This window comes from Prorops nasuta, unplaced genomic scaffold (assembly GCF_024137725.1).
Source record: "Prorops nasuta isolate Cenicafe-Biocafe unplaced genomic scaffold, Cenicafe_Pnas_1.2 PNAS00061, whole genome shotgun sequence".
In the NCBI taxonomy this organism is placed as follows: Eukaryota; Metazoa; Arthropoda; class Insecta; order Hymenoptera; family Bethylidae; genus Prorops; species Prorops nasuta.
This window is the reverse complement of record NW_027116858.1, coordinates 1278-17050: the sequence shown is the minus strand read 5'-3', so window position 1 is coordinate 17050 and position 15773 is coordinate 1278. Positions and strand designations below refer to the sequence as shown.

The 15773-nt window shown below is 37.4% G+C and overlaps 2 protein-coding genes across 2 annotated transcripts; both read right to left on the bottom strand.

Annotated features, from left to right (window-relative positions):
- Positions 1-906: 906 nt before the first annotated feature.
- VGAT (vesicular GABA transporter) lies at positions 907-6784 on the bottom strand. The gene is made up of 4 exons (XM_066745339.1): positions 6405-6784; positions 5439-5746; positions 5229-5361; positions 907-4889 (listed from the first exon to the last, which is right to left on the bottom strand). The coding sequence occupies exons 2-4, from the start codon at positions 5717-5719 to the stop codon at positions 3705-3707; spliced, it is 1599 nt and encodes a 532-aa protein (XP_066601436.1). The 5' UTR covers positions 5720-5746; positions 6405-6784; the 3' UTR covers positions 907-3704.
- Positions 6785-6859: 75 nt separating this feature from the next.
- On the bottom strand, positions 6860-11650 carry Usp20-33 (Ubiquitin specific protease 20/33). The gene is made up of 4 exons (XM_066745338.1): positions 11145-11650; positions 9310-11073; positions 8939-9210; positions 6860-8860 (listed from the first exon to the last, which is right to left on the bottom strand). The coding sequence occupies exons 1-4, from the start codon at positions 11570-11572 to the stop codon at positions 8526-8528; spliced, it is 2799 nt and encodes a 932-aa protein (XP_066601435.1). The 5' UTR covers positions 11573-11650; the 3' UTR covers positions 6860-8525.
- Between the last annotated feature and the right edge of the window lie 4123 nt (positions 11651-15773).

Genomic DNA, 15773 nt, shown 5'->3' with positions numbered 1-15773 from the left:
ATATTCTTTACATATATACATATATACAAATGCAAGAGACAAATCTAATATAAATTATGATTCATACTTTACTTTTAATTTCTACAATTTCTCGTGCGTGTACATAAAACAATTAATTATAGGAGATTAGTAAAAGTAAACCACATGGGTTTAAAATATAGAGTTGAAGATTAATTAGGCTGTTTTATCCAGTAGCCCCATTTGGCAAATTGTTCTCCATCCTCTTCTTCCATAGGCCCGCGAAAGACTTTAATTTTAACGCGAGGCACTTCGTCTTCTATAAACAATTGAAACATTGTAAAATATTCTCTATTGATAAATAAATAAATATTTCACACATGTGTCTTTATAACTTTACCCTCTGATCGATGCTCGATAATTTCTTCATCCGAGGGTCTTTGGGTCATAGTGCACGTTACAATGGTAACGCAAAAAATGATAAATAAACAATTCTACTTAAACCAAATAAATAATAAATCATTACACCGTTTTAAATAAATAATATAAGAAAGAGTGTCTTTACTGACTTACCGTAGTATATCTCATACCGGTGGTTGAAAGTACTTTGATACCACCTGCTTGATTCATCGAACCTTTTATGCGACATGACTACCATTTAAAGTTTTTAGAGCATGACAGATATATATTTTTCTGCCTTTGTATAGTTTCTTTTCTTTCGAGTGAAAGTGTTTATCAGATTTTTATAACGGTTTTTATATTTTACAGAATATATATATATACATATATTCTATATAGACGCAAGTGAAATATATATGGTAGGAAAAATTTAATGATTGTTGAAATTACCGTATGATATATATACTCTTGGAAATAATCAATAAATTAAATAAATATAATGTAAGAATATTGTGCGAAAGGACGATAACGAATGAAATACCAGTAAAGTAAAATTTGCGTATTGTCATCTTATTTTTCATAATATGTGTGTGTGTGTGTGTGGAAGCCCTTTACATCACTCGTATAACGTCTATATATATACGTATAATTAACTACACATTGACGAGAATGGTTTTTAAAACGCCATGAAGATGCACTCTTCTCCAAAGAAAGCATTCGTTAAACGATATGCTTTTAAAAAATTACATTACCAGGAGCATCCGCTCTGCTGCTTTTTATATTCTTATTAAATGCATCTTTGTGAAGCGTGTAAAATAAAATTATAAATATAACAATTGTCAAGATAATAATTGTAATATTTAATTTACAATGAGGCATCTCTCAAAGTATAATGGCGGAAATCTCTTTTTCATATTTAATTCTTTGGAGATTCTCTACTTACAGTTTTAACTATTGTTAAAAAGCAACTATATATATAGCTCACATGCTTTTTACTCGCAGATAAAATTGATTTTTTAATTTACACAGTTTTTTATTTTTTATTTAACAAAGATCTCTTTTGTGCGTGACCTTGTTTGATAAAACCTCCGCCATTAAAACACAAGAAATGCTTTGTACATTTATTGTTTTGCTGTTATTAAAATTTAATATATAGCTTTCAAAATAATTACTTAAAATTAATTTCATATTATGATAATTAAATAGCACCTGTAATGAAATTCAATAAAAATAATCATAAACACAATAAATATATATTATTTTTAAATGATTTGAGACTAACGTGTATAGCAATCAATGCAAAGGTTTATTATTGTTTATATAGATACTCTCGCGCGAGCGCACTCTCTCTCTCTCTCTCTTTCTCTCTTCATAAACTTCGTCTTATTTGAAACTTGAACCCCAGTATAGCGTATGGCCTCTCGTGCACACGTTAAATTTAATATTTCTCTCGACTCTCTTAATCGCTATAAATCTCAGTAACGTTAATTAATATCATCAATAGAGTTTTACCTCGCGGTAAATCACTTTTATTATATATATAATATACATAATATATATTATTATTCATTATATTTTGGAAGACATCATTGGAAGACTTTGTATTTCACAATTATTGACGCAATCTCAACCACAACGCAATTTGTGTGTATATAATATAATAACGCGCAATTATACTCTTCTCTTGTATCGTCAAAAAAGCTTTGATTTATTGTCACTTTGTTTACTTTTTTAAGAAGAGGCTACGTAACACACAATCGAAGCAAGCAACTATACTCGATATTATTATTAGCGAGTTTGTGTATAGTCCTGGATTAGCGTGAAAGTTGATGAAATAGTCGACGAGCCTATTTAATTCTATTTCCCAGGACGCCTATATAGAGTTAATTTTGACGAAACCTTGAAAGGTCGTTGATCCTTTTCTGTGAAAAAAAGGATTTTGTTACTAGAAAGCGTTTGCTTCGATTACTTTTGTAATTAGTTGATCAATGCAAGAAGAATATAATAGCTTGCGTGTTTCCGAGGCACCCCCTTCTAAAGACGTTCTATAGGAAAGCAATTAAAATTGAGAGAAACCTAATAAATATATAATATCTTTCAACCTATGTGTAAATAATCTCAATGTTTTGCTTAATATTCTTATTATGTTCTTATCATACTTAATTGTTTTCCATCATTTACTATTTACAAGAGGGACTAATGTGTAAACTATATCGACTATTTCGTATTGCTTATTCTAACATGTAATCTATACAGCCATGGCAGGCCTTGGAAGACATTGGATTATTCGACTAATAATTGTACTTGCATGTACATAACTGCTCTCGCGCATATATATAAATATGCATGCATAATACATATATCTGCATTTTGCATTTTGTAAATACTCTAGACGACGTTCGCCGGCAGCCAATGATCAGTTTTTTATACTTACATATTGGCAGATTCGAATAATTGCATTAATAATTCTTGCACACTATATATATTTAGTGAATCTCTACGAGATCGATGTATGTATATAGTTAAATAAATATCAACGAACGTCTTTGAATAAAATTCGCAACAAATGCTTGTTTATATAGAAATGATAAAGATTTTCGCAATGTGTGTTTTAATTATTATAAAATCCGAAAATTGCGTAACAGTATAGTCAACTTTACAGTGTGTAGCGTTCATCTTGTTTCTCGTAACGCATATGGAAGACATCGATATATTATTACTTTACTTATACAACTTACGATAATATTGTCACGATACACGGTCTATATAGACCTAGAAGCCCCAGACATTTAACATTGTCGTAAAAATTTCTCACGCGAAGGAATAAAACACATTAAAACGTTTCCCATATTCTTCTCCCTCCTTCCTTCGTCGATGCATAAACTACTTTAATCGATATGATCATTTTTTTCTTGTTTCACACGTGTCGAGTCCTTGCTGAGAGATTATTCGCTATATTGCGTATAGAGTCTATTGTATATATAGGAGAGAGAGGAAAATAATCCGAAAGTTTTGCCGATACCTCTCGAATGGAAGACACTTGTCGTTGGATATAACGCGAATAGCAGTTCCATAACGAGGAAAAATATAATATAATGGCTCGAGACCAAGAGTGAGAATGGGGAGTTTCGTTGATAGATGATGTAGGTGGTTGTGAGAAATTGATCGACATTCCAAATTAGAGGAAAAGCAAATCTCTTGTGCTTTCTCTTCCTCTCGCTAACACGTTCGTTCGTTTCGATTCGTTTTCCTTTGGCCGACGAAAGAATTGAGGGAAAAAAAGGAAGGAAGGAAGGAAGGAAGGAAGGGAGGGAGAGAGAGAGAGAAAGAAAGAGTGGAAGCTTTTCTTAGAAAGGCAGGTCGATCTCGAAGTCATCGATGAGAGCGGATCCAGCATCGTAGACTCCCATAACGCCAAAGAGGACACCGAGGCAAATGACGAAACAATCGTAAGCCACGGCGGTCCATTCCATCGAGTTCCTCTTCAGCTTCAAGTGAAAGTAACATGGCCATATGAAGGACAACATGGTACCAGTGAACGATCCTATGAGACCCATAAGATCGCTGAAGTGTGGAATGAAACAGGCCATCAAGATGGTAAAGACTATGATACCGACTCGCCACGCGAGTCCCCAGACCTTCAACTCTCGATCCACCGTCCAAATAGTCGGGAAAAGGGTCTTTGGACGACCCCTGAACAAAGCTCGTTCCAACAATTCGCAAGCTGCGTAATATGGCAAAGGATAGGATAATACAGCCTTGATGACTAAACAGAAGTTGACGAGGCCCTTGAAGCCACGCGAGTGCAGATTATTCGTGATGATCTGCTGAGTGTCGTTCTGGAAGGTCAAGAAGCAGACCCAACCAAAGATTGATTTGAACGCTGCTGCGGCTATGTGGCTCCAATTCAACATCCAGTCGAACCTCGAACGATCGATCAGGTTGCCCTCCAGAGTAGGAAGGAAGATCTGGGAGGTGTAGCCGAAAACGATGACTCCCAGGGATATGGGAAAATTGGCCATATCAATCGTCCATTTCACTTGGGACCAGCCCCAGTCTCCAATCTCCAACAAACAGTAACCAACGATTATAACGTTAATGAACAAGTGGGACATTGTGCACCAGAAGCTCAATGTCGAAACGTGCTGCAGTGATTTGAGGAAGCCCAAAGGCAGCAGGAATATACCGATCAGCATCATCCAGCTGCGTTTATCGATACCAGCACCAGGATTGATTCCGTTGATCAAGTCACCACAGAGAACGACGTAGAGGATACAGGTCATCAGGAGTTCTATGATCTGAGCTATGTTGACAACCCTTCCACCCCATCTGGGACCAAAGCATTCTTTGGCTATACCTACGTAGGAGTCCCTCACTCTCACTCTTTGACCTGTAACCGTATCTAGCTCGTAGAGACATTCGACCAGGCACTTGCCAGTGTAGCAGCAGATGTAAGCTATCCCTATCATAGCCATTATGGCCCAGTAACCACCACTCAGGACGGCAAACGGTAAAGATACGATGAACATACCCTGAAATAAAAATTATCCAAATTTCATCATCCTTATATCTTCCATAGATATTTCACATGAGGATAAATACAGGATGTGCATCTCTGCGGAGACGCATCAAGAGATGGTACACATGGAATCTCATTTATCTCTCCTTAAAAATAAGAGATATATACATTAACTCTTTTGGTTTATATAGAACATTTTTTAAGTTCCTTTGTATTTGCAATCGAAAGGATCTTATGATAAAGATTGATATCTTTTGTATAACTATACGGGGATAAATGAACTTTAATGTTTTTTACCTGTGATGCGTCTTCCATGCTACACATCCTGTGTATATCACCATCGAAGACTCACCTGAATTGCATTCGTCACGTTCCACGCTGCCTGCCACTCGTTGATCTTCATCCCTGAACCCCCAAACTCGCCACCCCCTTCGTCGTACTCGCTGAATTCCCCGCTGCTCGCGCTTCCCGTTCTCCTCTTGTCCCTGAAAATTCATCGTAGTTGCTCATAATCAGTTTTTAAGACTGTGTGTGTGTGTGTGCTTCATTCCAAATAACTCACCCATTTCTCTGATAACTGAAGGAATCCTCGGCAATCCCTACGCTATTCTGCTCCCGGTACGCTTCTTCCCCGTTCATTGTCATCATCTCGGTATTCTCACCACCTTCCTCGAAAGTCTTGAATCCGCCTGGTTGACCTTGACTCTGACCAGGACCCATACCGGGACCACGAATCAACTCCATGCAAGGACTGTTCTCCGGCCATTTGGCTTTTATAGTTGCCCAGGCGACGTTGAAAGTTGCACCCAAAGAGGGAATGGTGAATCCACGGAAACTTGCCATTTTTTTTCTTCAACGTCCTCCGCAAACCTAAATAACAGCATTGTATACGAGATTCGTTCACATTTTTATAGTCTTGCCTCTGCCAAACTTACATTTTCTCTACTTGGTTCTCTCTCACACCCCCCCCCCTCCCCCTTCCCACCGACTCTCCCTTCCTCCCTCGACCAACCATTCTCTATAGCTACCCTAAATCCACTGATGTGAATGCACACAATCTATATATACCCATCTGTGTGTAAGTCTCATACAAAGAGACCATCGAGGCTCGAGAAGAAGAAAAGAGAGAGAGCGATTGATTTTTTTTTTCCCCCAAAAATTCAAATGAACAAAAACTAGAGAATAAGCGATGGAAATTATGTGTCGCTGTCTCGATGAATCAAGTACGTTAGTTTTTTCTTTATAGAATATCTCTCTAACATATATTTATAATTTACTGATGTCTGTACAAGCAAGATGATATTTCCTGGCATTCGACAGTCTCAAATCCCTATTTATCTTCAACTCTGATTCTCATCAGTATTATTGTTCAACGAAAAAACCTCGAGACATTTAATTGTATAGAGGAAAATTTGGACCTTTGGAGAGAATTTTGTAAATGTAGCACGATATACCCTCGCGTATGTGTCTACTCGTGCAGAATCGATTTATCTATTTTTCTTATACATGTATCGTGGAGGTGACTTACCAAAAGACAGAAGGCAAGATGCTCGCGTAGGGACACCGAGGTGGTTAACGATGGATTTTTTCTTTTTAGGAATTCAGAGCGGCGAAAGAGGAGGAGGACTCCCTGGTCCTCCCTGTTCTCCCTTAGAGCGGTGAGTGGGTGAGAGCAAAGCGACGAAATTAAGCGTACGCGCAAAGCACTGGAGCGCGAAAGCAAAGAAACTTTATGATAAAGAGAGAAGAAAAGAAGGGTGAGAGAAAAAAAGTTCTTGTCTAACTACGAGGGCTACGACACCGCATGGTCGTCTATGATCTACCGCGATTGTGTCGACTCCCTAATCCCGTAGCTTTAATCGCGGCATTGACTGGGTGGGGGAGGACGTTGTTCAGGGGTTGGGACTCGAATATGGCCAGCATCCCTCCAGAGCGCATGGCTCGATCGATGTGCCCCTTTACCCACAAGAAGAACGTCTCTCGTGTGGACCAGGTACGCCTCATCCAATTTTTGTACCACTGCGCGCGCGAGGAATCTTCAGTCTTCTCGTATCTCCTCAAAATTCAACAACCAAACGTATCACGCAATAATTCTTAGCCTTTGCTGTGATATTGGTCGCCTCTGCAATGTCTCGACATGACAAAATATTTTCTTTGCGTCTTGGCGTTAAACGCCCCTGAATCCTGCGCACCTCGGGCCTTCGATCAAACTTTATACGATAAAACACTGTGGAGAACGGACACTGGGGGATTAAAATATAATTTAATAATTATTCTTTTATCGAAATTCAAACTAACACATTTATTGCACCTTTCATATAAACTTCTCTTGTAACAATCATTAATTAATTTATCGTAAAATTAAGTTTTATTTCTGTCCCAGCTTTTGGGCGAAATGCAATTATTGTTTGATGTTTTGGTAAGTTTAATGTGAACGAAGGATCAACGAAAATGATATTACGTCTAGAAAGCTGATTCTTGGAGCGATGTAATCGTGTTTTCGAATAACGTGTACAAGGTATCCGGTTAATTTGTACCTGGTCGAAAATTTTACAATACGGGAGGATTTTAAGAATCTAACTTTTATAACATTTGTGTGTGTATATGTGTGTGTGTTTTTTTTTCTAAAAGAGCCAAGGCAAATGCAATAAACATTTGATTCTTAAAATCTCTTACTTTATATAAACTTATCATTTTGATATGATTTAACTGGTTACCTTGTATTTACATATATATATATATATATATATATATACACAAATATATCGATTAAAAAGGCCAATAATTCCATCTGTTTAAAAGAGCTAACGCTACAAGACCATTGTACAAATAAAATAAGCTTAAAAAGAAGTACAAAGTAATTTACATTTAAAATTTTATCAAAATACACAATAATGCTTCAGTTTTATAAATTACATAATAGGAATAAAAATCTATTAAACACTGCATTTGTTTAATTTAATTACTGCTGTTTCATAGATTATTTTTGGTATGCTCGCTATGTGAGATTAAAAAAGCCGAAATATCTGATAAAATTATAATTTTAATTACAGTTACACACATGTATATATATAGTATATAATATATAATATATATATACATTATACATATTCTCTTGCAGTTCAACACTTAAATCCCTTTGTACACATCAGAAAGACAAAAATATTATTACACGTTAAGAAATATACAAATTTGAAAAATGTGAAGATTTTATGTCAAAATATCGAAGCATAGCTACTTAATTATTGTAGGATATTTTATTAGGTCTATACACAAGACAGTCATTCATATCAAATTCCTTTACTTGCGAGTTGTAATAAATATAAAATTGAATCACTCTGTATCGAATTGTATGCAACGGTAAAAATAAAAGCATACAAGTCTATTTTGTGTAATTGGAAGGTAATTTTATATATATATATATAGTGTCGCGTTTCGACCCAAATGTGCTTACTAGATATTTCATAACTCATGGTGTGCAAAAAGATTTATTTTTAAACGACCTCGTATTTTTAAACACCAATAATAAAGATAAGAAACTATTATATATAGAATATGATAACTGGACATAACTGAATTATTTCATAGACGTTTAATCATACATAGTGTAAGGGAATCGAATTAAAAATTACTTTTTTTTTTTTTTAACTTACTCACCAACGTCCTTCTGTACTTTCGTGGTGTCATTCTCGGATTCTCTGACAAGATTATTCGATGAAAGATAGCTTTCAATACCTTCATCCAACGTATTATCAAACTGTGAAATTCTTTCGGAGCTTCTAGCTACACATACTTTAGCTTTAATGTCCGGTCGAGTAACCTTTTGATTTGTATCGATTAAATTGGGATTGGAAATGGAATGTAGAGATATATTGGATTGAGCAAGGACCGGCCGGCATGAATGTAACATAATTTCTGGTCCTCCACCATATGTACTTAAAAAAAACTGCCAAAGTTCTTCTGGTATCTGTCCATAATCCGATCCTATAAAATGCGATTGTTAAATAGAAACAGAGGTGAATTATAATTATATAAATACTACTTTATTCCTATTAGACTCACCGACTTTAAGGATGTTCTGGCCGTTTTTATTAACTACAATTGAATTATTTTCTATCGGTCCAGGTGGCTGAGTTTCTTTACCGCGTACAAAGCTTTGCCATTGTCGAAACCAGACCATAGCTATTGCGTAAATAGCTGTAGGATTATCAGTGCTGTGATTCAAACGTTGGAAAATTTCTTTCTCGTAGAGTCTTCGCTTTTGCAAGCATTCATATTTTTCTTCACAACTAGGGCACTCGTATAAATGTGTACAAGCTGGGCCTCCTCCAAATCTGAAAATGTGTGGTATTTATACATTTTGAAGAAATTTTAATTCGAAGATCATTTTTTTTATAATATATTATTTATTAATTTTATTTAGCTATACTTACGTATTGTACAAAAATTCCCATACTGATTGCGGTATAGGCATACTAATTTTATCTACAAATTGTGCTCTAACAGGGTTTACACCGCCATGCGGACATAGAAAGTCGGAATTATCTATCGGCCCAGGCTCGGAAAATGTATTAAAACGGTTAATCCACTGTCGGGATACGAAAAAGTTTAAATCAGATGGCTCTCGCGAAGATATCTCCATTAATTCTAAAGTTTTATCCCGTAATTGAATCATTTCTTGAGATTTTTTTTTATAGAACAAAACATATGCCTCGCAATGCTTAACAGTCTCTGAAGACACTTGTGTCACACACTGGTCATCAAATTCAAACCAATGGTTTACAATAGGATTTAGTGCATAGCATGTATAATGACCACCACCAGCTGTTCCATGATGGCATATGACGGATATAAGATCATAAGTAGTAACTTCGGATGCGCATTCTTTATGTAAATATGGCCGCATGTCCAGTCCTTCTAAAGGAAAAGAAACATAATTTGCTATTTTTGAACTAAACATTAGCTCGTGACGAAAACGTTTCAAATGAATACACAAAATTTCAGGTAACTCCAATACTTTTGAAAATTTAATTCCGTTGCGCAGTTTGTTACATTTGTCACAACTGTACATATTGTCTCCTTTGAGCTCGTCTGCACTAAAGAATGCGGAAAGACAGTCATGGAGGCTAACGACTGGTCCCCAAAACCAAGAACGCATCCACTGCAGAAACCATGATAACCAGCCAGACTGGTTAGTTACATACACAACATCAGAGCATGGTCCAGCTTTTTGAGGCGTCAAAGATCCTTGATGAAGCATATCAATATGATCTCTGCTTGGAATTGGAAGTGATAAATCTTGAAAAGTTTCTACTCTTGTCGAAATCCTGTCACACGTCAGACATTGTACACTACTTAAAAGTTTTCCATCAAATGTATCGCTTATAATGCTACGTGTTTTCATTTGTTTTTTTGTACGGTGTTTAGAGGGAGAATTTTGCGTTGATCTTTGTTGTAAAGAAAAAGGTGGATCTACCACAGACTTTTTGGTGCTTCTGTTTGTAAACTTGTTTCTTAATTTTTCAGACTGCGAAAGACGTGAATATCTCCTTTTTGAAAGTATCGCTCGATCTCCTTCGTCGCTTAACGAACTTTGCTCGCTCACACCAGAGTCACATGTTTCATACTCTACATCCGATTGGCTAGAAGCATTACCATCTATCTCAACATCCTCCTCGTCGGAAGAATGCTCTCCAAGCTCTTTTAGTTTAGTCAAAATATCACGATCATCCTCAATGTGCTCTTTTAATTCTTCGTGTAATTGATCCATAAAACATCTTAAAAATTCTTGCGTATCATGCTGATGATAACCTCTGAACATGGGATGGACCGTTCTTATACCAGACAGAATCGCATGTGGGACTACATAGCCTCTGGTTTTTTTATTCCACATATCATTAATAAGACTTAAATAGCTTAAACTCAAACCTGGCTTCCTTTCTTTGGACATGTAGCTAATAACGTGGCTGCAATCCAAGAAGAATTGTGTTAACGGAGGTACATTCGATAATGCTTGAAGGGCTGAATTCATATAGCACGTATTTCCAATATTTTGTAAGCCAACTAATCCCCTCGGCTTCCCAGAGAGATCTTTGCTTTCATCGGAATCTGTACTATCAGGGGAATCACCTGATTTTTCATTAAATACTCCTCCTCTCTCGCTGTTAAATTTTTTCACAGACCATTCTGCTAATAGTCTACAATGAATATAAAAAAAATTGTTTAACAACATATTTTAGCAAAGTAAAAGATAATCGAATGCACTTACTTTTCAAACAGAACTCGATCAGGTAAAATATCAATGGCTTCTGATTTACCATCGACACCACTTGGTACATCACCTGCAAACTTTGCTACACTTTTTAGATCAATTTGATTCGGTGATAGGGGTGGTGATGGTATATGCCTAAGAACTACTTCTTTCTCGCATGTGTAACACCAAATGCGATGCGTAGATAAATTCATGTGTGCACAATGAGTAGGAAATTGTTTATTATGAGTAGTACTGTGATCTAAATGGGCTTCGGAACAACCAACCCATTTACAACCAGGAAAGAGACATAACCATAGGTTAGGACCGTCACTATCACAATCATTACATTTGTTGAATCTTTCTTTCTGAGCAATTAGGGCTTCAATAAAAGAAAGATCACCACGATTCGATATATGAGAACAATTCCGTGCGACGAGAGGCATTTAGATTTTATTACTTAATCTTTCTAGTGATTATTTTCTAACCTGATTAAAATTGAAGCACGTCTCAGGCAGTCTCAATATTGGCCATGTTCCGTTATTGTCCGTTTGGCCCACACTTTATTTTTTCAGTATATAGGGTTTTTGCGGAACATTGAGGTGTTATTTGACTATAGTAAATTTTACTATAGTCAAATTATTGTTTTCCGGGCCGGTGTGCAATTCAGGCAAGCCTCATGTACAACATAGCGAGTAAAAATCTGAACATGGAAATTTGGGTTGGCAGCAGTGATTATTGGGTATAATGACGTAATTTTTCATAGAATCAGATTTTTGCCAAATGGGTAGTACACGAGACTTTTGACAGGTCCATTTGTTTAAATTAATGTCTTTTTAACAATGTTAAATGCAAAGCATGTGTTAACAATTGGTGAAGTAATGTATTTAATGATTATCACTACGATTTGTAGCTGACAAAATGTAATGAAATGTTATTACTGAATAAATTAAACCTTGATTTTGTGTTTTTAATTAAATGAAAACTGTAGATATTGTTATGTTAACATGTAAAAAAAATGGAAGTTGCCGGTTTTGTATAAGAATTATATAGGGCAGTGCTTTATAATTAATTTTGAAGCGGTGTGATAAATGAAAAAAAGTTTAATTTGTTGAAAGTGAATTTTATTAAATTCTTAAAGGTGTTTAAAATTATCTTTGAATTAATATAAATATTTATAATTCTATAGAGCGATAATTACATAAAGGTATCGTTTCCTGGTTTCATGAAGATTTTTTGGTGTAAAAGGACCACAATGGTATTACGTCAGTCAAAAGAATTGGCCAAAAAACTAGGAATAGAAAAAGTACAGCTTTGTAGTCTTATTAGATATAAAAATTATATATTGAAACTAATAATGAATATTATACTGTTTATGTGTTCAATTAGAACCCAAAAGGGCCACCAATAAGCTCGCTACATCCTTGAACCTGTTAAAAGTCTCGTGTACTAACCATTTGGCAAAAACTGATTCTACAAAAAATGACGTCATCTGGCTTTTCAATCACTGCTGCCAACCCAAATTTCCATGTTCAGATTTTTACTCGCTATGTTGTACATAAGGCTTGCCTGAATTGCTCCGTTACACCGGCCCTAATCGAGTAAAATGACATTTATAATAAAAGCAATTAAACTAAAATAACCATTAAATTGTAACTATCTACGCTTTTATTAAAATGTATAGTAAGTGCTTCATAGTAACAATCCTATGTACCGCTGTTAGAGAAAAACCCTGTATTAACATATGTCTTCGTTCACAGGCTGTGAATATAAATTTTTGATATATTACGTTCTGCATTTAAGATGGCGGACTGTCTACTCTCTGACGTATTTCCGCTGGCATTTGTGCAGTCTGCATTCCTTATATCAAAATTCACTTACTATAGAGCGTAGTAGTACTATTCAAGATGGCGTACTCGAAAACAAGGATGGATATCAACTTACCTGTGAAAACTCGCGCTATTGGCTTTGCGACAACAGATATTCGCAGGATTATTTGCTTTTCATAATGTGCCAAAGAGCATTTGTCAACTCTATCGGGTAGGATTAGCTGTGATAGAAGCTAAAGTACAATGTACGGAAAGAGGCGTATCAATGACACAGGACGATTATAAGCATAACACCCTTAGTGAAGAATGGATCCAAGTCGCAAAAGAGGTAGTAGTTATGCCTGATCAGATAAGCAGGATCATTAATGCTATCGGCAAAGTCGCAACATATGTTTCAAAACTTGCTAAAGATAATTATTCAGATGAAGGACTGTTTATTCCTCAAAGTGAGCAGGTAGTCTTATCGCGACAAAAAGTTGTTGCTCTGGCGAATCGAAGGACGTCCATTTCAGAGAGGAATGCATTTTATCAACACAGTTCAATACCCGGCGCAGTATGGGTCGAAGCTCCAGACAACCCAATACTCAAACGCTGATGCTATAATTCCAGCGGAATCGTCGGCCTTAATAAAGATTTACAGATTTGTCTGCAAAATTAAATTACTTGAAGGCTGGAGAAAAATTTTACAAAACCAATCAGCTTTGAAACAGATGACAACTAATTTGTAATAGGCAAGATGGAATGCGAGTGTGTGACCTTGGACCAAATGAGCCACTTGAAGAATATTATGGTAGATGCGAGGTCGAAGGAGATATTGACCACTACTTGAACCTAACATCGCTCTCTGCCCGTGTTCATCAGGGAGGGCAAAAACAGAAAAAGAAGGCAATTTCCGAACATCTCAAGAGGAGTAAAGAGAGAGAGGGCGTGCGTCTCGATGGAATTCCGACGGAGTCTAGGAGGGCCCGCGAGGAGCCAAGAAAAGGAGAAAACGACAGAGCCCACGGGATTCAAAGGCTCATTTCATTTGGAGGCAACCAGAGAAACGGAGAGTCTGCCGACCTCTGATAGAGAAGGTTTCGGGAAAAAGTGAGACAAAAATGCCGATCTGCATGAGGGTCGATAGGAGTCGGCTGTCGAGAGGGGAGGGGGGGGGGTTGGCCCTCCGAAAGTCTAAGAGGAGGAGCCAAGTGGACGATCAGAGACACAAGAAAAACGCAGCAATCTGAGGAGCCAATCTACAGGGGGCATCTGAGGGGAGCGAGAAAATCACAGAGAGCGAGGGCAAATACGACGTTCCGAAGGGGGGGGGGCAGGGCTCGATTCAGAGAGGCATCCGTCTCAAGGGGAGCAAAAGAAGGAGTCGTTGTGTAGGGAAAAGCCGTCCGCGGGGTTTGTATCTCATGAGGAGCTGGGATGATCTTGCGTAGGAAAATATAGAAAACAGAGGGGTTGATTCTCGCGTGTATTATAGGCTGGGGTTTCCTTCTCTCTCGTGATCCTTTTTACTACTATTAGATGCGTCCATTCTTTTGTTGCACTCTTCCTTTATACAGGAAAAAAATGCATATATATTATACATAATTATAGACCGAAGAGCTTTTATCACGAGAAGGTGGTGCGACGGATTTTTTGAAGAGCACCACAGGGTCATTAAGGTAAAAAAAAGAAAAAAAAAAATTTCTGTAAAAATTGATTTTTATTCTAAAATGTAACCTAACCGGTTAGGTAACTGGTTAGGATTCTGGTTAGGCTGAGGTTAGATTGCTCGTTAGGTGAAGGTTAGGTGGACCCGTTTTTCGTCTATATAAGGCGCGCGATGACCTAACCGGTTAGATTTGGACCTAACCGACGGTTCTGATCATGTTTCGGGTGCGCGATACACCCTAACCGGCTAGGCCACCTAACGCCCCTAATCAGACCTAACCGGTTAGACCAAGCCAAGGATTTTAAGCCGCCGAAGGCGGCCTATTCTTTGGAAATCTATGGTTAGGGGACCTAACCGGTTAGGCCAAGGCAAGGATTTTAAGCCGCCGAAGGCGGCCTATTCCTTGGAATTCCATGGTTAGGTCGACCTAACCGGTTAGGCCAAGGTAAGTGTTTTAAGCCGCCGAAGGCGGCCTATTCCATGGGAATCGATGGTTAGGCTTTGGCAAGTGTTTTTAAGCCGCCGAAGGCGGCCTATTCCTTGAAATTCTATGGTTAAGCTTCGGCAAGTGTTTTAAGCCGCCGAAGGCGGCCTATTCCATGGGAATCTTTGGTTAGGTGACCTAACTGGTTATATCTAGGGAAATTTTGATTAAATTCAATTCTTGGAGGGGGGGTTTGGCATGCAATGGGCCGCCTTTGGCGGCATAAAACACTTGACTGGGCTTAATTAAAGGATTTTAATGGAATAGGCCGCCTTCGGCGGCTTAAAACACTTTCCTAGGCTTAATCTATCAATTTTTAATGGAATAGGCCGCCTTCGGCGGCTTAAAACACTTCCCTAGGCCTAATCATAGAATTTCAAGGAATAGGCCGCCTTCGGCGGCTTAAAACACTTCCCTAGGCTTAACCGGTTAGATCGACCTAACCGAAGATTCCTATGGAATAGGCCGCCTTTGGCGGCTTAAAACATTTCTCTAGGCTTAATCTATTAATTTTAATGGAATAGGCCGCCTTCGGCGGCTTAAAACACTTCCCTAGGCCTAATCATAGATTCTTAAGCAATAGGCCGCCTTCGGCGGCTTAAAACACTTATCTAGGCCTAACCGGTTAGATTGACCTAATCGAAGATTCCTATGGAATAGGCCGCCTTCGGCGGCTTAAATCACTT

What these genes read in the sequence shown, in the direction of transcription:
- Usp20-33 (XM_066745338.1), bottom strand. Translation starts at nt 11,572, where the DNA reads ATGCCTCTCGTCGCACGGAATTGTTCTCATATATCGAATCGTGGTGAT. An exon ending in TGGGAATTTTTGTACAATAC is followed by an intron (nt 9,211 to 9,309) that starts GTAAGTATAGCT and finishes ACACATTTTCAG; the next exon opens with ATTTGGAGGAGGCCCAGCTT. An exon ending in CCAGAACATCCTTAAAGTCG is followed by an intron (nt 8,861 to 8,938) that starts GTGAGTCTAATA and finishes CGCATTTTATAG; the next exon opens with GATCGGATTATGGACAGATA.
- VGAT (XM_066745339.1), bottom strand. Translation starts at nt 5,719, where the DNA reads ATGGCAAGTTTCCGTGGATTCACCATTCCCTCTTTGGGTGCAACTTTC. An exon ending in TTCAGTTATCAGAGAAATGG is followed by an intron (nt 5,362 to 5,438) that starts GTGAGTTATTTG and finishes ATGAATTTTCAG; the next exon opens with GGACAAGAGGAGAACGGGAA. An exon ending in ACGTGACGAATGCAATTCAG is followed by an intron (nt 4,890 to 5,228) that starts GTGAGTCTTCGA and finishes TTTTTATTTCAG; the next exon opens with GGTATGTTCATCGTATCTTT.